Here is a 20,720-nt window from a genome sequence, read left to right as displayed (position 1 = left end):
ACACAAAATAACCGTATAGCACATAACTGTACAGAGGCCTTTGATTTCAATTTCATTAATCCGTGAAAACTGTTGTAAATTTACGTAATTAGCCGCTAATTTATCTAATCTTTTTGAAAATGTTTGTGAATGTGTTTCAGTTACCATTTTAATTATGAATCACAGAAAGATATTTACAAGTTCATTTACACCATCGTTATAGCGCAACCTAGGAAAAGCATAATACGACCAGGGCACGTGATCTGACTGTACATGTTATCCTTAACATTTTAAGCGTCCTATGTTACGGTTTTTATTTATTGCCATATTAAATCTATTCATTGTCTGATCGAAAAATTAGTTGTACTTATTTTACCTTCTTATTACATGCTAATTAATCACTTCTGGTAATTAAAATATTCTATTGTAACCTCCATTTGTTCATTGGAGCAGTAGCCTTCATTTATGTATATGTACATCGAACGAATCCATCGGTCTTATCCCAACAGGGTAACTTGGTATTATCAACTGAGTTGATAACATAAATTGGCCACCGTAAAGAGTTTCAAAACTGACGTTGCGAGCGTTAGTCCTTCGTCAGGGCGAATGACGAAGGGCTAACGCACCCAACGTCAGCTTTGAAACTTTTTTACGGTGTCCAGTTTATGTTATCTACTCAGTTGATGAAACAAAATTACACAGTTATACTCTTCCACAGATGCAGTACCACAGTTTTTTTTAGAAACTTATCCCCTTCTCTCACCCCAAGCCTCGCTTAGCGGTGCCAACTGGTAAATTGCACGGAGAAAGTGCTTAATATCTGAGATATAAATTTAACCTCATGAAGACAAAATGAGACTGTAAATATACCCACGATAGTGCTATTAGCAACATAACTCAAAGAAAATAGAAGCTCCAACTTTTATCCACCTCATGTAATTAACAATTGCGTATTTGCATGGAAAGCTCTCATATTTACTAGCATATTTCTATGAATAAGAGATGAATTTCCCTTCTGATGTGAGATCTAATTTCTGGCAGCTCTAATGAAAATGGTCAAGAAAGAAGAAACTTTTCGGACCACCAGGAAAAAAGCTAACTTCACCACCTTAACCCTTTAGCTCCCAAGACATTTTCCCCTCTAGTTGCTATACATTTGCTATACATTTCCTTGTAAATCTGTTATGAGATTTAAGGGTTAGATCAAGATAACAACTTTTACCTGATAAATTAGAGTTTTCTCGATACCTTTTTGCAGGATAATGTATGAACATTATAGGGAGAAGTTCCATGTAAATCACTTTTGGGAGTTAAAGGGTTAATCTATTTTTCAAATGCCACGACAGTCCTGGAAGAGGAAAGACATCGTGCGTAAACCAAATTTTAAATATTGTCATCTCTTACTTGAGCAATAATACTTATTACGTGTGATATCAGAGCTGCTTATGAATTTCCATGCATGCAGTCATGTTCGTTGTAGGAACTAAAATTCTTTTGCACTATTATGCTTTCCAGATTGTTTTTATATTTTTGAATACCAATCCAAAATACAGAGAGCGTGTAATTCATTCGTTGATAGCTTTTCTGTAGCTGCAAGAAGAAGTTCTTCTAGTCGTCAATCTTCTGAAATTTCGTTAGGCTAAGACCGCTGTGACCATTGCATTTTACAGAGAAGCTTATCTCGCTCACATTTCTGGATTGGCTGTGCACACGAGGAACATCAGCAGAAAAGCAGGGTAGGCAGTGGCAGAGAGCCTTGAAACCGTTTCTAAAGTCCCGGCTAAATACAATGTAGATAATTGGATTTATTACACAGTTACCACAGGCCAAAAAGAGTGCCAGGAATCGACGAATAGGAGTTAACACACAGGGAGCATGGCTGTAAAGCCCAATCATGACATTCATTTTCACAGGAAGCCAGAATAATGCGAACGTAAGAACGGCTACGATGAGCATCTTAAGTACATTCTTTTTGGCTTTGAGTTCGACTTGTTGATTGGCTGTAGTCACGTGCCCTGGAATCCTTCGCATCCATATCCTGTAGATGATGGCGATGTAAAGAATGATGATTTCCAACAAAGGCAAGGCATAAAACATGATGAAATCGGCTGTTGTATAAATTGTGTTATAGTACATTGGGATGGCCGGTTCCCATATTTCCATACAGTACACAGTTCCATCGAAATCAACGAGGTCATTGACGTAAAGAAAGATGCACCCTGGTAAAGCCGGAATAAGCCATGTCACAGAGATCAGCTGGATCGCTCTTTGGGAGTGAATTAGTCTTTTCAGGGGAAAAAATATGGCAATAAATCGATCAGCAGCAATCATTGCGAGCGTCAAGATGGCGGAATTTATTGTACAAGATGTAAGAAACGCTTGCAGCTTGCAAAGAATCTTTCCGGGCCAACCTGCAAAGAATGCACAGGAAAGTGTCTTGGCTAACCCAAGTGAAATAATGGAGAATTTATTGTATAAGATGATGGGGGGGAGGGGGGGAGGAGGAGGGAGGGAGGGAGGATGTTAAAGCTTCGAATTTATCGGCACATTATGACAGCAGAAAGATATCATCCAGCAAGTGTACATAACCCAATTATGCCTCTAAAAAACTTGGATCGACCACAGTAAGCTCCTAGCTTAAGAATCTTGCGTTTCTCAAAAAACAACAACACAAAAACAAGGAGAATTGATATTCACCACCATTTTCCTAAATCGACATACACCAAGACGAATTCTTACCAGAAACCACAAATCCTAGGTGTGGTGCAATTCTTCCCTGGATGTCTGGAACTGCATTGAGCAACAAGATCAACAGATTCACAGTGCACAAATTCACGATAAAGTAGTTTGTTGGAGTGTGCATGTGCCTTTTTTTCTTAATAATGATGATAACGACAGCATTTCCAATAATGGAGAAGAGGATAATGATCAGAAATGAAGACACTTGGAGCCATTCTTCTGTAGGAGTGAATAATCTCATGCAGTCAGAGGGCGTTGGAGATGTCATTGTCGCATTTGAGCTTGTGCCGTTCGTCATTCTCTTGAAATCTTTCGCTCTGTTGGTAAGGAATTTTCAATCACTTAATTTCCATCTGAGAATCGTATAAAATGTAATTATAAATGACAAGTATTAGTATTTCGTTTCCAGTATCTGTTGTGACCTTGCAAAGAGAACTTTGTTAAACGTCACCTAAAAGTTCTTTTCACCTTAGGTACCTGAATCCTGAATGAAAGAGTGTGTCCCTGCTCTTACTTAGAAGCAGAAGCCCTTTGTGTATGCACAGTAATTTCATATGCTGGCGTTTAACTTCACAACAAGTGTTACAAGTGTTTCACCCTTAATCCAACGATTGTTCCGAGGATTATTGCATACTGTGCGTCGGGAAGTTGTTTAATGCAAAGAAGAAAAAGAGTTTTTCAACATAGTTTCTTCTTAGAAAAGAAATTGTCGCTAAATCAAATGGAAAAAAAATAGATTAAGTCAAAATATTCTTTCCTAAATCAGTAACGTATTTCTTGATTAAAATATTTCAACTTCTCTTTTAATTTGAAACTTAAGTTAGTATATAAATTAAAATAAAAAGGGAATATTTGCTTTGAAATACAGGAAATTCTCAATTTTTGTTACTGGAATACACTTGTTCAGCCTATCATATTCGAAGAGATACTCTCTCTGAAAGAAGTGTTCCTAATTATGGAGCAACTCACCGATCTCCGAATTTCTACGCCATTTTGAAACACTGAACGAAAGGATATTAAAAAGATATATCTTGCACACTTGTCAGGAGTCTGATCATGTAACTCCGCTTAGGCAACAGCAACAGCCAACTCTTCCAACAGAAAAACCAAAACGTATTGGATAGGAAGATATACTCTTAGTTTGTGATTAATTCGTGCAGTGAGTTTGTTTCATATTCTCGGCCGGCACAGGAAGCATTAGAGTGACAGCTGGTCAAATGAACAGGTTTTATGTCAAGCGAACGGATGTGATCTCAGTGTCATTCTAATTGACCCTGCATCGATGAACTGATAGGTTGCTCATGCAGAAAATAAGCGAGAACTCGATAGAATTAGGCGAAGATATACGGCCAAAAGTAAGAACACTGTGGTTACGACCAAGGTGATCTCAAAAACGTTATAATTCTCCGCTTTTACCGTTCGCAGTGTTGTTCAGATCATAAAGCCATGAACTTGTATTGGCGAAACAGAAATAATTTTCCATTGTTGAGCCATCAAATTCACCTCAAAACACTTATGAATAATCGCTACCAAAATCTGCGCATGATTTGATTCAGCCTCAAAATACGATATTGACACCATGAATGTCAATTACAGTAACATCTGAAAGTAATCACAAACGTATCACATACGCTTAAATCATACGAACACTTGCCCTTATCCTTTTTAGTTTCGACCAATGAATGGTGCATGCATTGACGTTTCCTGTCCTTATCACCGGTCGATTTCTTAGTGTTGTATACCATTCCGCTAGTAATTTCCTGAAATGTAAGTGACTGGGTAATCGTAAGTCAATTTGGTTTCAGTTTCACCAGAGGCTCTTGTGAAGTTTCCTGCACTAATTAAGACAGGATGAATGAAATCTGTCTATTTGTTGAAATTCCATCTTTGAGCCATGGCGATGAAAAGGTAAAAGCAAGTGCTAATGATTTTCTTTGATTCTCACGGAACGTTTCGGAAAGCCCTTGTTTCTAAAAATTTTAAACTTAAGTTATTCTGAGTCTACTTACCAAAACTCGAATGAAAGGCGAATTGGACAAATGCTACAGCTACAATCTCAGACGCCGTTTTAGCTCAAAAAAAATTATGTATGATGGAAGAGTAAGTTTGTTTGCGCATCTCTAAAAGTTTAGCCCATATATTTTCAAAAAATACTTCTCTGGCCCGTGTTAAATATCACCTTGCTTAATCATTCTTCGATTCCTTCTCTTCATTTTCTTCATTTTGGCACAAAAAGCTACTTCGCCAGTAGTAATTTCTTTTTTTAAGACAAAGACAGGACTTCACATAGACTTGATTTCCGAAGATAAATTGAGCCTTCCGCAAAATTTTTATAAAAAGCATCGGTGGGGAGTGTTGTAACAATTGCGTTAGGAAAAAGTCCTTCGCCGACGTTTTGCCCAGCAGATGGCGAAAATGTTTTACTTTATGCTCTCCCTCGATGATGGCTACGATGGAATTGATATTTTTTTAGTTTTTAATTTTAAAGATCTGAAAAAAGAGAAAAAATAGCTCTGTAAGATAGAATAAGACAGGCGGTGATAACCTGAGATGCGACACAATTGCATACGACAAACCTGGAAAGTGAAGAGTACATTTGTGGAGGCGATATTGTCACTTTTCGGTGTGAGTGATTTCACACGATGTTTAGCACCAAAAAACAGCTGGAATCATTAATCAATGGAAAAAACATCAATAATCGTAGTATGGATCAGTGCGTGTTGAGTTCATGAGTTACCATTCTTATGATATCAGGTAGGGAGCTAATTCCAAATTACTCTGGGTGAAAAATGTTCTCCCTCTTTTCTTGCGGGTAAGAAACATGTCGGCACTTAAATATAACCACTTTGTCATCCCTGGTAAGGATGTATGTCGTGAGAGCTGTTGGAGGGGAAGGAGACTAAGTAACAGTAAGACACTATCTTTCTAGCGTGGAACAATATGCCTTCCGTCACAGCCAACACCAAAATGCAGCTCAGCATGGCTAAACCTGTGTACTCACACGAATTGGACAAGCTATTTTTTCGCATTTTGCACTTGTCAAGTTCAAGCCTTTGGAGTTCTTGGGCACGGAACGTCAATAGCCCATCTTGTTCTTTGATAGTATTTTATGAAAGCAAGCCATAAATTTCCTTTTGTTATTAACCTTTCTACAAGGGGCCACTTCCCACGACGCAAACAGCCTCCTCAAGACGTTCCATCTGCTAAAATCAACAACGATCATTTAATCAAAGACTGGCGAACGGCGTGGCAAAATGCTTGGAAACTGGCTCAATTCTAGTCTCCGCTCTGCAGGGGACCGTTTCAGCGGGGGTCGACTGTGATAGCATCACAGGTCAACACAGGAAGTTAGCTTTAAAAAAATGGTTTGGGCTCATACCGCAATATTAAGAGTGTTTGAGCTTTTACTAAGGTTTAGTAGACGTATGACGAAATACTTACTCATTTTTGACTGCAGAAGTTCCAAAACTCATTTTTGCCAACTTTTTTAGCAAACATACGTAATAGAGATACTTGTTTTAATTGGCTGTCCAGAGATTACATATTTCATCACCAAAATTCCCGAGGTTTTGGCGTCGAAACGTTTTCCGTGAATGGCATCGCAACACAATGGCAAAGGCCATTGTGATCAGCAGCGCTAGCATAACCTTCTCTTTTAAATCAGCCTTCATCTCAAATTTTTAAGTGTCAAACCAAAACATTTATCCGTGATAAAGAGTAGAAATGATGAAAAAAAGTTTTTGTGTTATCGATACAATGAACTAAACCCGTCAAAATATTCCTGGCAAGGGAACTTCGAGTCAAGTGAACATCATTTGACTCTTTTAAAATGCTCCCCTAATTAACTGATGCTGGCAGATAGTCTGTGATCTATTGCCTGAAAACATAGACATTTTCATTTTATGACAAGCCTAAGTACTGCCAAAAACTCAGATCCAATTGGATTGACGTCGGCAGACGCTGCATTAGGCTTAAAAACGCATCTTTATGTCAAGACAAAGGGATTACAAGTCGGAACTGACGACAATATCAAGATAAGTGAATCGCCCCTCATAACTAACAATGTCTTCCAATTCCTGAAAGCGTTCTTCACACGCAATAACATATAATTCTTATAAAGGCATAACCTGTATTGCTCATTCAAGTGAGTTGTTGGTTTTAAAGATAAAGCGACTGAAGTCATCGTTTTCAAAGGCGAAACTGGCCCGTCGACGCTCTAACTAATTCACTGAGACAGGATCGCCAACAACAGACGCCATCTACGTATTGGAGGTTAGAAAAATTCATGTGTAAACCATTTTTGGACCCGTTTCTTTAGGAATAAGTAAGTCAAGAAGGGAAAGGCGTAGAAAAAAGTAAAATTGATGCACATATAGGAAAGATTCTAGTAAATTTTGTCATATTGAAAGCAAAATTAGAATTGAGAGCTTCTCTGTGCGGTAATAATTTATTGTTGCAGCTGTAAAGCTAAAGATTTGGCAAGCTTAACTTTGATAAATTGTTTGAGCAAGGGTCGTCCCTCGTCTAAATTGTATGGTGGATTATAGTCGTTAGGTTACTCATTCATGAGGCAATAGAATAGGAATGTGAAAAATGACAGGAAAACTTGCTAACGGGTAAAAAATGATTTCGCGGCCAGACAAAAAGAAATTTCACCGTGTTAAAACTGCGTCGAACTTAAGTATTCGTACATTGTTATTTAAAAGCCAGACTCTCATTATCAGCTAATGACTTGAGTTTGTGATGCGTTTATAGTGTCTTTTCCAATCTTCATTTTGTGTAATTGAACTGATGTCTCTTTCCCATGCTTCAAGTACAATCAAGAGGGTGCTTCATGTACAATTATTTTGACAACATGAATTTTGTTTCGTGGGTTCAAAATGCGCGTGTCTTAACTTCAGAACTGCGAAACGCTGCTCAGTTCGGAAAATAGAACGACTCTGGCATATCAAAGGCAACTTTTAACTCACCTTGAACAATACATTTTGAAATTTTCAGAGAAACACAATAGAAGGATATTTTCCAATTCAGGTCGAACACTACTCACTTTAATGTGCTGTTAACAAACATTTTCCTAGTCCAATATCATCTGTAAACATACCAAACAAATAATCAACAGAACTCATTTGAGATATTTCAAAAATAGGAAGGGTGGCAGAAGTAATCCATTTAATATTTCGCTCGTTAATTGCTGTACCAACAATCATCTTCGTTTGCTGAGAAATTTGTTTTTAGCTCGAACTAAACTCTTAAAATAGCAAGAAAAACTGAACGTTACTTGAAATACTGATTTTTAAATTAGAGAACGTTAGCAAAGGAGACAGACTCTTCGTGCCTGTAGCTCTTAAATTCTAGAGATAAATTGGTAAGTTTTTGCAAATTCGTCCTCTCAGGGTTAAGTTAAAATCCTTAAGGTTTTCTTCGTCCCAAACTGAGTAATTAAATAAAAATTTTTTTGATTATCTTCCCAATGAATTCGTAGAATGATTTGCCTTACCTTTTAAGTTATTTCAGAACCTCTTTCCTCGATTCCTTTCTAGCTGTACTAAGCAAATTATACATAATGAACTGCTAGTGTAATCAGTATAGACCTTAAATGGGATATGAATTTGTAACCCCACAGTGAAGTTTGAAAAGTCTGATCTTATTCAATATTATACTACACAGTGGTTGGTGAGGAGAACTCCATTTTGTTTAAGCTAGTTCAAATTGTCTCGACGATTCCCGCTGCTATTTGTCATTTTCCGGCCGACAATCTTCTGCAGAGAGCGGAGAATGTATTTGTTTAAACAAAGTGTTTGATTAACTTGTCATTTTGAAAACAAAAGCTGCAGGTGCGTGTTTCTCACACAGAAATACAGTGGAGCAATTAGCGCATTCAGCGGGAAAGTAATTTATTGTCTTATTGCGCAGTGTGAAACGCAAAACATCCGCACCAATGATCAAAATCAACAACTTCAGAGGCGTCATGAACCAACTCTGCCGTACAAATCAACAATGTCATTAGTTGACCCACGATGTCAACCTCGAAAAATTAACATCTAAACTACTATTATTTAGAAAAATGAACTTTCAATCGCTTGTATCGACGTGTTTACAACTACAAATGCCATTCTTCTATCAGGGAATGAGCATTCTAACACCGTATTTAGCAATATGACTTAGTATAACGATGTGTCTTTATGTTACTTTACTAAGATCCAGTTTCAAACAATGTTTAGTTATGGGTACAAAAAAGCAGTAAAGCATCGGTTAAGTCGCGATCAATAACTACAGGCGAATCTGAAATAAGGCTTTTATTTATTTTCTCAACCTCAATGAATAAAAAGCATACTTCCCATTAAATTATTTTCAGAAATCTCAGTTGGGAATAAATAATAAATCTTTAGTTGTATATTACAACAGTATAAATGTTATTCAATTACTATCCTTTTTCCCAAACTGCCGCGTTCGGGTTAGATAATGTAACCTTTTTGCTTCGAATAGTACACATCATTAGTTGTGGAGAAAACAAAACATACACAGAATGACTATTTGCTTTTCGGAAAAAAATGGTGACACCTTTTACATGGAATACTATCCTAAAATCAACCTCGAGAAGCTTTTGTGAAATGATTTTTATTCTTCATTCGCTATTGTTACTGCAGTGTCTGTGATATTGAACATAAAGATCTTTCAAGACTTTTGATTTGAAAATCGTTTTATATCCGTTCGGCATGTGTCTACAGAAATAGCTTAAGGGGTTTGTAATTGGGTTTCGCTACTGAAAACTGGACTGTACGTGATAGTAAAGTCTCACGACGCTCAGAGATCTGTTACGAAAACCGGCATCCTGAGTTCAACATTAACCAAATCAATCAATGCATTCATAAATGAACAATAGCACTTTACTGAAGTTGATTGAAGTTTTTTAAAGAGAGCGCTCATGATAATAGCCTGCAATCTAGAGTGGTAAATTTATGTGATGCTGCTCAATGAAGACATTAAGCCTTCCTTTGAAAAACAACAGGACTCAAACTGCACTAGTTACCATAATAACCATCAAGTTTCGCAGTAGCATTGCAAAACCTAAAATAGATTATTGAAAATCTAGCAATTAAACAATCAGGACTGGTGTAAACTTTCCTAAAATTTAGATCGCACTAACACAACAAAGAAGAGCTCCAGTTTGGTTAAGAAAAGAAAACACTCGTTATAGAATACTTGAAATCAGCTCTGGTGACTCTAATCAGTCCGCACGCGGTAAGAGATTATGTTCTAAATGCCTCTCAAATATTGAAAACGTATGTCGTAGTCTACTTTTATGTCTGAGCCATTCAACGCTTTGCTAATTGACACGAACACTCGCGCATAGCAATTACCAAGATATTGATGAAACACTGGCACTTAATAATGTCCCCATCTTCCCACTTGGTATTCTTGCCTTCCTTTAAAGTCATATCCTTACTTTTGAGTAGCTCATAGGTTTTTTTGCGAAACATTAAGCATCTTATTATTATGTAAATAGAGCTATTCTTTACTTACCTGAAAGCTGGCGGAACGTGATTTTATGCAGACCTTTTGAATCTGACTTTTGCTTGATTTGCACATGCACGATCCACTCGGCTTTCGGTTGAAGGTTTACTACGTCAATAATTCACCCTCGCTCATCCGCTGAGACACTACCAGTAACCAGATTGAAGTTAAAAAAAGTTACGCCTTCTCATTCCCATCGCCCTCCGTGGTCTTTGACAGCCCTCTCCCCGGGCCCCGCAATACAGCCCACGGATGCGACAAGATAAAATCACCGAGAGGGGAATGTATTTTTCTTTAAAACTAAATTACTGAGTCCAACAAATAAAAAAAAGATACCAAGGCTGGTCCTAGACTCAGATATGTTATGTATTTATTAAGATATCTCTCAAACTCTACCAACAGATTTCAAAATATATTCACGACAACTTTTTTTATAGCGCAACGATGAAAAAAACTATACTCTCCAGGGCGTATTTGACATATTTCAACACTCAGCCTTCTATATAGCCTATGTGTAGCCGTACCCCTCCGTTTCATTTTGTCCACACATAAATTCCACCCTCGCTCCTCCATAAAATACGCGAATCCCGTACTAGTACGGCCCCGACTTCCCTTACCAAACAAAGCCACCCTGGGTTCTCCAGTCATGGTCCGATAATGCGCTCCTGTTCCAAGATAGAGCCAACATTGTTCCAATACTGTGCAGAGTATGGTGACCTTGTTCAATAAGAACCGTCTTCAAACGTTTCCAATAATCCTCAACTCTGCTCAAACATCGGCTGGAAATTGTTCGTTCTTAAGTACCCAGAAAAAAATTGTGGCATAGCTCTCTTCTTTAGTAAATACTATGTTAAAAAAAACTAGAGATCTTGTCTCAGATCACCTTCATAAACCTGTTCTTTAACCATGAAAAATAACAGAAACGACACGCGGTTTCTCTCATTGAATTATGAAGACGAGGGTTGTGGTGGCGGACTCGGCTCAAGGTTTCTTTTTTCGCAAATTTCGCGCACGTTTTATTCAATAGCAACAAACACACTCTTCGTATTGTTTTGCAGTGAACGAAAGCTCGGAAAACCGCTAAATTATGTACCCAGGCTCGAATTGATCTATCTTTACTATAAAGTAAAGGTGGAAATCAAAGTCTCCTCATCATGCTGTTATTTTCAGCGCTGATCTTTTATCGCGGTGTTATTCTCAATATAGCGGCCGAAGGCTTGAGTGCCTGCATAGCGTTGCTAACTGGCATACGTGCATGTGACCTAATCCGGCAAGGGGTTTATTGGTTACCTTATTTTTTTAATACCCCGACTACTATTTTACAAAAACTGATATTGAGACTTGTAACCTGATGAACTGTGATGACTGACATGACGTATAGCCTGATGTTTGAGAGTCGCAGAATTACAAAATGCTCCGAAAATTTTCATTTTAACTTTTATAACGAAGTACATTTGTCATAAAACCTACAGTTACAAATCGACTCATGCCATCAAACGGAGTAAACAAAATTACGTGTCCATTTTCGTCATTTTGGACTTAAGATCGTGCGGTAAAAACAAGCTTTAAACCAGAAATAAAAGCATTTTATTCATAGCAGCTGTATCCTAGTAAGTATGACAAGCGTTTTACCGTAACTATTTGACCAATCGGTGGCTGATCAAGCCGGGAGGACGAACGAGGTAAGCCACGACACTGATCTTTATCCGAACTATTTATCTTGCGTTAACGCAAGGCCCCAGTGCATCATGGGGTGGAACACAGATTACTAAAACGGCAACACTTAGCAACAGGAAAAGTCAGTTTGCGGCGTTTAATAAATTTCCATCTACAAACAAAAGTGGCATGTTGCACAGGAAAGGGTCATGTTTGCTCGGCCATTCAACAGTTCCCTTTGTGACTGTGTCATCTGTCAACCTCCAGCTAGCTAATGAAAAGTCTGGCTAGGTGAGTTTCACATTTCCCCGTTTCTTATTACATCCAACGACTGATAACTGCCACATAAGTCTCCTTGTTTTGCACAATCATTTCTTTCTCGTCTTCACGCAAATCGACGGTGAAAATAGGGCTGGTCCGGGAAGCGTTTGTATTTTCATACGGAAGATTTCTTGTGGCTGCTTCAAAAACCGTGACAAATCTTTGAGGTAAACATATGCTTTGATCCCAACTTATTTTACGAACAAAGTTACGAGAAGATAAAAAAAATTCTTTCGCAAGGGACCCTGTCTCAATAGAATAAAAATTGCGAGAAATTATCTTGTAATTAGTGCGCTTCAGTATACAGAAAATGTGGCAATTTCAATTTTTTATACTTTCCTTCGCGTTTTTGGCTCAAGATACTTTTTTAGGACATGCCACTTAGTATCAAAACGTAACATGCCTTAGTGATTTTTTAGCAAAATCCAAAGTGTACTTATTTTCGAAAAATGAAAAAAAATCAATGGCAGCAACTCGCAACTTTTTTAATCGAACAACCTTAAAGATGTAAGAGGAAAGCGTATTTCCCTCCTAAATGTGTGTTTTTTGATATTGTTTTCCTATAAGGAAAGAAGAGACATGTAACAAAGCCACTTCTTAGAGATTGTATCTGGCAAAAATCCTAATTTTATTATTTTCCGGATCAATCTTGTAATGCTAATTTATTTTGACTTTACTTTAGCTGATGAATAACGCCTATCACACCACGATGATTAGAATTGTTATTTAATAAAACGAAAAGACAAACACCAGTCTGCAGAAAAACAAACTCTCAGTGATTTTGTGATATTTCCTGACAATATTTGTTGTGAAAAAGTGACTAAATTCGGATTAGGTCAATATTTGTCCTAGGTTTACAATACTCGTTGCTTTTTGTAAATAGCAGAGTTTCTGAGGCGCGGTTTGCCTTCTCAATCTTGGTTTTAATTTTGTAAACATGAAAGGAGCCATCTGGTGGTAAAATGCGGTTTATGGTTAAGATTAACCGAAAGCTATGATTTAGGAAGTCTGTGTTATCAAATGAGAGATAAAACCACGAAAGTGTTTCTTTATAAAAATGTGGAACCGCGGTATTTAAAAGAAATGATAAGGAACATTTTTTACGTACATAGTGAGCATGATACTGGCCTATTTCAGCCACCAGATTGAAGTGCATGACAAATCATATTTGTTAGATTTAATTGCCTTCGCTAAGTTCACAAATTGAGAGAAAAAAATGTCATTTCCGTAAACATAGTCTAGATTTTCCCCTACAAATTACATCCGGCTTTGCGTTTTTTTCTGCCCAAAAAGATAAAAAATAATAATAATAAAAAGCTGGGGATCAATCAACTTTCAAGCGTATTAAGTACTACATGGTGCCTGTGGTTTTTTGGACCGACCTCGTGGCTCCAGCTTTGAGTTGCATGGTGATGAAAAAAAATTCCTTAGAGCCTCACAAATTGACGCTATCTCGACAATGTCTCCGTTCTTGATGTCTTCGTAAGAATTATGACGTAACAGGGCTACATTGTGTAAAATGATAAATATTTTTGAGAAGATACGGTTTCATTTCTTGGATGGGTCTTGTAGATTTTGCCCCTTTGCACGCTACCGAAGGATCGGCTAACCTGTACAAGAGAAATTAAGAATTTCAATCATTAAGTTTGTAACTAATCATTTCCATCATTGCCCAAATGCCACTCGTAGTTATAGGTTTGACATTTGCATGGTGATCATACAAATCAGGGTACTTTTCAGAACCTTACTGAGAATATTTAACAGCATAGCAGTCAACAACTTAAATTCCAACTTTATAAAGCTGTAAAAAAGTCAATTTTAAGAGTGAAATATGCATACAGAACGGTCCCACCTGATTTGTATACTCTTTCTTTACATTTTTAAGCTCTCCTTTGCTTGATTTGAGCAGATAATTTGGTGTAAATGGAGTCGTTGTGTCATTGTTTTATTCTTGTTTTGTAACTTCTCTTGAACATTTAGCTTGTTGGTAGGTGAAAACCCATGAGTCAAAATGAAGTACAGCAACTTATAATGATTTTTAATATTTTTTGTGATATTATTAACATCATCATCATCATCATCACCATTATTACCATTTTCACAGTCTAGCTCATTGGCTTATGTTTCATGACATTGGTAAAAAAAATAGAACTGGGTGCCACCCCAGCTTAAACTAATGCTGGGGGAGTCCGAGGATTTGATTCTCCCATGCCATTAGTTTTTTACACAACAGCAAATTTAAATTGTTCCATAGTGGGCCAATGCTAATCGTGGGGACAAAATAATTGTTACTAAATTTAGAGTAAATTCCACGTGGAATTTGTTACTGGGCTAAAAACATAGCAACATGATCATAAGTCTTCACGGATGAGAAGATTGGTCATATGACGAGCTATTGCAAACAAGTGTAAATTACGAAACTAGCCACAGTCATGCGCATGCTTAGAAAAACAATTTGGTTTCATAATCTTACCAATGCATCGGAGCTACGATCAGTGAACTGACAAGAATGATAATTTTAACCGTATCATAAAACGATTTCAATTTCGAGGGACTGATTGTACACTGATATTTCACAGATATGGAGTGAATATTAACGGACTCCATAACCTTCAAATCAAAAATAAAAATTATAGCCCAATACATTGCTGTTTCCCCCACACATCTTTGTCCACTCTTACAACATATTTTCTAATTGCGTTAATGAGTCATAGCTCAAAACAGTATCTGCTTGTAACAATGCAATTCGTTATAGTAAGGTGCAAAATTATAACTGAAATTCTGAAGTGAAAGGTGATTTTCTCAGAAACTATTACCAGCGTATGGAACCGTGGTTGGATAAATCCTAGAGATTATTTTACCCTACTTTATTGTTTTTATGAACATATCGCGCGTTTAAAGGTAGTTACAAAAATAGCAACTTCTACGAGTTGTATAAAGAAAGAAATACAGACAAAGTTTATAAGAAAAAAAAAAACTCAAAATTTCACTGAGTCATTATATCGCACCGTATTGAGTAACAGTTATGTTCGCTATACTCATTTTTTTACCTCATGCGTTTTAAACGAGAAAACATCTGGGTCAAAACCTATAGCTTGTGCCGATCTATGAAATGAGCTTTACATGTTTGCTTAAAAAAAAAGCACCCCTAAATCAATGACATCAATTTGAACCAAGAAAGCACTCTTGACTTTCAAAGGCCTATTTTCAAATCATTATAGATCGCTCTAATACTGCATCATGGGTCATATTTTGACTGATATCACTTGCCCATAGAGTCTTAAAATGAAACCGAGCTATAAGAAACTTGATTTTTGGTGAGGAGGAATCTTTGATAGGTCTGAAAATTCCCTATGCGGTCATTTATTTAAGTTTCAACTCTTGCTCACAAGTGTGGATGTATTTGAAATCTCTATATATCCCTAAATGTCAACTTCGGCTAAAATCGGCAGTTGTTTTTGCTCAATGGCCGCAAAATAAGGCTTATTTGAAAACCAAATACATCAAATGAACTACAAACCTTAAGCCAAATGCAGTTCCTTTTCAGTTAAGGGGAAGGAAATCGCTTCCAAAAAGCCATAACTGAGGTGCCGCCAAAATGTAAATCAGGAGTTACCACATAATGAGAACTTCACTATTATAATCTTTCCTTTACGTAAGATCTCCCGGGTGCTTTATGTCTTTGTATTGAACAACACTGAGTTTTGTTAAGGAAATCTGTTTTTTTTTTTTTTTTTTTTCAAAATGCCAGGCGGTTCATTCAAACGCAAATGTACATCTGGACAGCCCCGGGTCATAAACGCTTCAGTTGCGGTTGATAAAAACATGTCTCCGCGACACTAAATAGACGAGACTTTACAACTAGAAAACTTCCTTTTAAAACCCAGTCATCGTTTTAAGGCTTCTTCTTGATATATTACTCACTGTTTTTATGTTTGTAAGTAGTGATGAATAAAAAGGCTATGTGTCATCCACAAAATTTGACTGGGATGAATTCAGCTTCCACCGCTGTAATTGAGTGATGAGGGAGGGTGTATTAATGACAAATGGAATTCAGTTACCATCAATCGCTAAAATGATTGTTATCTCAAGATTGTCTGGGTGATTCTTCTCTCGTTTCAAAACAACTGTTTTCATCAACTCTGAACCGTTTTTGTTTTTTATCCATGGCCAGAATTGCTTCTTACAAGGGTCAAGTGGAGCAATTGGGAAAGTTTAGAGAAAAAAAGAAAGAAAAAAAATCATCGAAATTATAGAGGAACAAATGTAAATAACTTTCGGCAGTGAATGTTAACTTAAAATGAAAATTACTTTCTTTAATTGTCTTTAGTCTAATGGAAAATTTGTTTCAACCAATTCGGAACTGAATGTCACTTTTCATGTTAAATTTCCTTTCTGAAATGTCTTTAATCGCAGTTCACCTGCCGGTGAGGATCAGTTCTATAAATATTTTCCATTTTGTTTATCATAGCCCTGGTTGAGCTATTTTTATCTTCAAAAACTCAAGGATGTAAAGTAAACGCAGTTTGATAAGGTACAGTTTTGCGATGTAAATATTGTTGGGGTTGTAAGAGGTACACATTAGCTTTGAATAACAATGTTGAACAGCTAGAAGCGACATCTTATAAATTTGACATCCCTAAGTTGGTAAAGTACCAAACTAGCCTGAAGCCAGTTGAAGAAGATTCTGAAGCGAAAAGTAGTTTTCTTCTGACTTTTTTAAATATAACTCAGAACTGCAGCGCTACAAGAGCATTTTACATCGGTCAACTTTTCTCTGAGCCTAATTCTTACGAAACATACTAGACATGTAACATGGGACTGGAAAAGCGTCTTCTTTTGTTACGTGACTGTTTGTTCTCTTTCCCAAATCTCATGGGCGATTATAACTACTGGAAAATTTAATTGTTAGAATTAAAATAAAACTGTAGCATTTCACCTCAGCTTTGAAGTCAGCTTTAAATGTTGTATGGAAAAAGGGAACTAAATAAATTAACATAAAGGCATTATTATTTCATAATAAACATTTTCAGAAACCTTTAACGGGTTCATCAGCGAGAAAATATAGGTGGCCGGTCAAACCTCAATTAAAGAGCGTTCAATTCATATACAAACAAGAAAATTCTGACATACAAGAGTTCAAGAGCTCTACAGTTTGAGTGAGATAAAATCATGGGTTACATTTCCTTGAATTTTAGCCAGACTAAGTGTGAAAATAACATCGTTTAAGAAAAGCAAGTGAATTGTGTGCGACGCGAACCTAACAACAGCAGCTGCAAAGAAGACCTTGCTTACCTTTGATGGTTCTCTACATTCTTTTTCAGAACAATTATTCTCCTTTCCATCTTGCGCCTCAAACTTCTTACTCAGTCTAACCTTTCGCTGAATATGCGGCTATGTTTGTTAATCAGCAGTGCATCAAACAGCTGGACAGAATGGTCAATGCAAAGTGCTGATTTTAAAGATAAACTTTTGCCTGTATGAATTCCTTTTCGGTAACCAACAAGGAGTCATCCTTGAGTCAGCCGCTTGTGGTGTCTTAGTCATGCGATTAGCTTAAAAGAGCCGATTGTTTGGTTCACCGTATGTAATTTGAATTTGTGATTACCAGTTCTTTTCTTTTTTTGTTTTTGTTTTTTTTTTTTCAGGTAAACTTCTGAAAGTGATCATTTAAGTAGGTACAAGTTCCATAGAGCGAGATGAACAACAGTAGTGGGGCTGTTGAGGGCAACCAAGGATCTGTGACAACATGTCCTCATTGGGATAATTCTTCTGTACTCCAATGGATCAAGACTATTGTGTACCTGTTCATTGTATTTTTGGCCCTTTTTGGAAATACCTCGGTGATATGGATAATATTCAGGCATCGGCGAATGCGAACAGCAACCAACTATCTCATTGCAAATATGGCGGTGAGCTTAATGCATAACCTCATGTCATCACAAAGCTTCTTGAAAAACTAGGAAATTGTGGCTTTTAGAAAGGCTGAAAAAGTGTCGTGCAATTGTCAACATTTCTTTGGTATGATTCTATCGTTATGTAAAACTACTGAAAGAAATTGATGCAGTCATCTCCAAAAAATATAGCAACAGATACTCGACTTATCGTTAAGGACTTCTTTCATTCAGAGAGAGTTTTCATCATTCAACGACACTCGGGGTAACCCTGCAGTTCAGCCGACGTATTAATCTTTCCAATCTTCCCCAGCATCGGTTTAGATTACTTTGGGCGGTATAAATTCAAAATGAATTCGGATCATGTGAAATACGGCGTCTGGAGTGACTCTTACAGGAAGCATGAGCACACCCCATATTACACAGGAGGGTTTTAATTCTAACAATATATCTTTCAGGTTGGGGATCTGTTGATGGCTATTATAACCATGATACCTAATGCAGTGAACATTCTACGTGGGAATCACGACTGGGTCAACGACTCGCTCTTTGGACAAGTATCCTGCAAATTGTTTATGTTCACCCAAGCTTCTTCAATGGCCTGCTCCATATTCACTCTAACAGCACTGGCACTTGAGCGCTTCTTTGCAGTTGTTTTCCCAATCTGGAAAGTAGTTAATATCAAGCGAACAAGATGGCTGATTGGCGTCATTTGGATGGGATCAATCGCCTCAGCATCGCCGTTGTTGTATGCAGCCAAAGTGGAAATCTATGATGGAGCTCCCTACTGCCTCGAGGACTGGGCCCCCGCTTTCGACGCAAGACGATCGCAGTCGATCTTTACCATTGTGTCATTTGTACTCCTTTACGCCCTGCCTCTACTTTTGATTTCTATATTGTACTCAATCATCATTGCCAAGGTATGGGGTAGGAATATACCGGGTAATGCTACTCCGGCCAACCAGCGGCTTTTGAACAGGTCAAAAAGAAATGTACTGAAGATGTTGATTACAGTGGTTCTGGCGTTTGCGCTTTGCTGGTTTTTGATGCACCTTAATGTGATTTTGATGGACTTCACAGACGTTTTCTCGCCTTGTGGTATCTCCATAGGACTACAAACCACGGGTTTTCTCTTCGGCCATGCAAACAGTGCCATCAACTGCTGTATCTATTTGATATTCAGCCAGGATTTCCGAAGAGGAATAAAGGATATTCTCAAGCCCCTTTTACCGAACCGCACAGCGACATTACTTGTTGATAACACTCGAGCTGGTTCTTCTTTGGAAGCAACAATTGAACTCAAAACCAGTAACAGGCAGGGTAGACCGCAAGCGAGATCATTTAAAATCATACAAGTTTAGACAAGCCTTGATTTTGAGGTGTTACTCGCGATTTTTTCACTCGTCACGGAGAATCGCCTATCAATGTAGTGAAGCTACGAAAAAGCTGATGAAAAGATCATAAGCCATAAGGTAGCCATTTTGAGAAGAGGAAAGATGGATGCGCTGTAACGTAGCTATTGTGAAAAAGTTTTAGATAAGATGGCTCCAGAGAAGTTCTTTGTACTTATCAATCCTTTTAACCCCTAAGAGAGACTAACATCTAGTTTCCCCCTACTTTATGACCCCCTGAGTAATAATAATAAAAAAACCACGAATATCAAGGAAATGATTGCCAACTAAAGAAACTCTTGATTGTTACACAAATTCTCCTTGTAAGAACCCAAGAAATGAATAGAGAACATTATGGAGAATATGCATACTGATGTTACGGTGGAAAGTGTTAAACAAGGGAACGAATTTAAAGAGTTCAAAGCTGATGTCATGATTCTGTAAATAGCCATTCATGATTCCAATTGTCTCTTTGATTTTTAAAAGTTTTCTCTATTGATCACTACTCTGTACTATGAAAAGTTAGATTTTTTCTTCCTCGAAAAATTTTTGCGTGAGTCCTGAGGAAATCAAAATAATTTAATTGATTTGCACTGGACTGATTCTTATAACTCAGAATATGCGAGTTTCTTGAAACAAGTGAATGAATGAATCGATAAATCGAAATGCGCCTTTCAACCAATCCTCCCGACCGTTAAAAGAGAAATATGTAAGAGACCATATTGTTATCTTCGTCATTAATAAGTTTCTTCAAGAGTTTGTTATTTACCCCTGTTTGAGATTCAACAGGATGACTTAACCTCTTGTGACTATTTTCAAATGTGTTAACAAAAAGATGGTGGGCGCCGCAATTTTGAATCTTGCTTCGCATCCTAACCGCTTACTTGTGATTTTCTGGGTGATCTGTTTTAAACAGTTAGGAATTTCAGTGTGTAATCTGTGAATTTCATACTCCATTTTTCTATTGGCGGAGATAACAAATACACGGTTTCAAGATTATACCTTAAAAGGTGCAACAGTGAAATGGATAAACTGTTGAAAATAAGGCTGGATTCAGTGAACAGAAAACGAATTTATGTACATTCAAAATTCACACACTTTAAATTCTACTTGTTCAATCGCGTAAAATAGCTTGGGTGTTCAAAAAACATAGAAGAATATAATGACGACATTCAAGGAACCAATGAAATAAAGGAAATGACTTTGTAATGGTGTACGGTTGTGT

At 37.2% G+C, this 20,720-nt stretch overlaps 2 protein-coding genes across 10 annotated transcripts; one reads left to right on the top strand and one right to left on the bottom strand.

The window, feature by feature from the left end:
• Positions 1-130: 130 nt before the first annotated feature.
• Positions 131-10,408, bottom strand: LOC113670857 (substance-K receptor). Of its 6 annotated transcripts, none has more exons than XM_027187049.2 (3): positions 10,243-10,408; positions 2,719-3,035; positions 131-2,390 (listed from the first exon to the last, which is right to left on the bottom strand). In XM_027187049.2, exons 2-3 carry the CDS (start codon positions 3,014-3,016, stop codon positions 1,588-1,590), a joined length of 1,101 nt encoding a protein of 366 aa, XP_027042850.2. In that variant the 5' UTR covers positions 3,017-3,035; positions 10,243-10,408; the 3' UTR covers positions 131-1,587. The 6 variants fall into 6 exon arrangements, with proteins under 6 accessions (XP_027042850.2, XP_027042849.2, XP_027042851.2 ...); XM_027187048.2 differs by having other exon boundaries at positions 2,719-3,071; positions 10,243-10,394; XM_027187050.2 differs by lacking the exon at positions 10,243-10,408 and adding an exon at positions 8,216-8,233.
• LOC113670858 (substance-P receptor) lies at positions 6,724-20,688 on the top strand. Of its 4 annotated transcripts, none has more exons than XM_027187052.2 (3): positions 6,724-6,990; positions 17,859-18,122; positions 18,563-20,688. In XM_027187052.2, exons 2-3 carry the CDS (start codon positions 17,910-17,912, stop codon positions 19,463-19,465), a joined length of 1,116 nt encoding a protein of 371 aa, XP_027042853.2. In that variant the 5' UTR covers positions 6,724-6,990; positions 17,859-17,909; the 3' UTR covers positions 19,466-20,688. The 4 variants fall into 4 exon arrangements, with proteins under 4 accessions (XP_027042853.2, XP_089051471.1, XP_027042854.2 ...); XM_089195345.1 differs by lacking the exon at positions 6,724-6,990 and adding an exon at positions 12,040-12,180; XM_027187053.2 differs by lacking the exon at positions 6,724-6,990 and adding an exon at positions 12,201-12,377.
• The last annotated feature ends 32 nt before the right edge of the window (positions 20,689-20,720 follow it).

This window comes from Pocillopora damicornis, chromosome 2, assembly GCF_964200805.1.
Source record: "Pocillopora damicornis chromosome 2, jaPocDami1.2, whole genome shotgun sequence".
Lineage (NCBI taxonomy): Eukaryota > Metazoa > Cnidaria > Anthozoa > Scleractinia > Pocilloporidae > Pocillopora > Pocillopora damicornis.
This window is presented reverse-complemented; position numbering and strand designations above follow the sequence as displayed.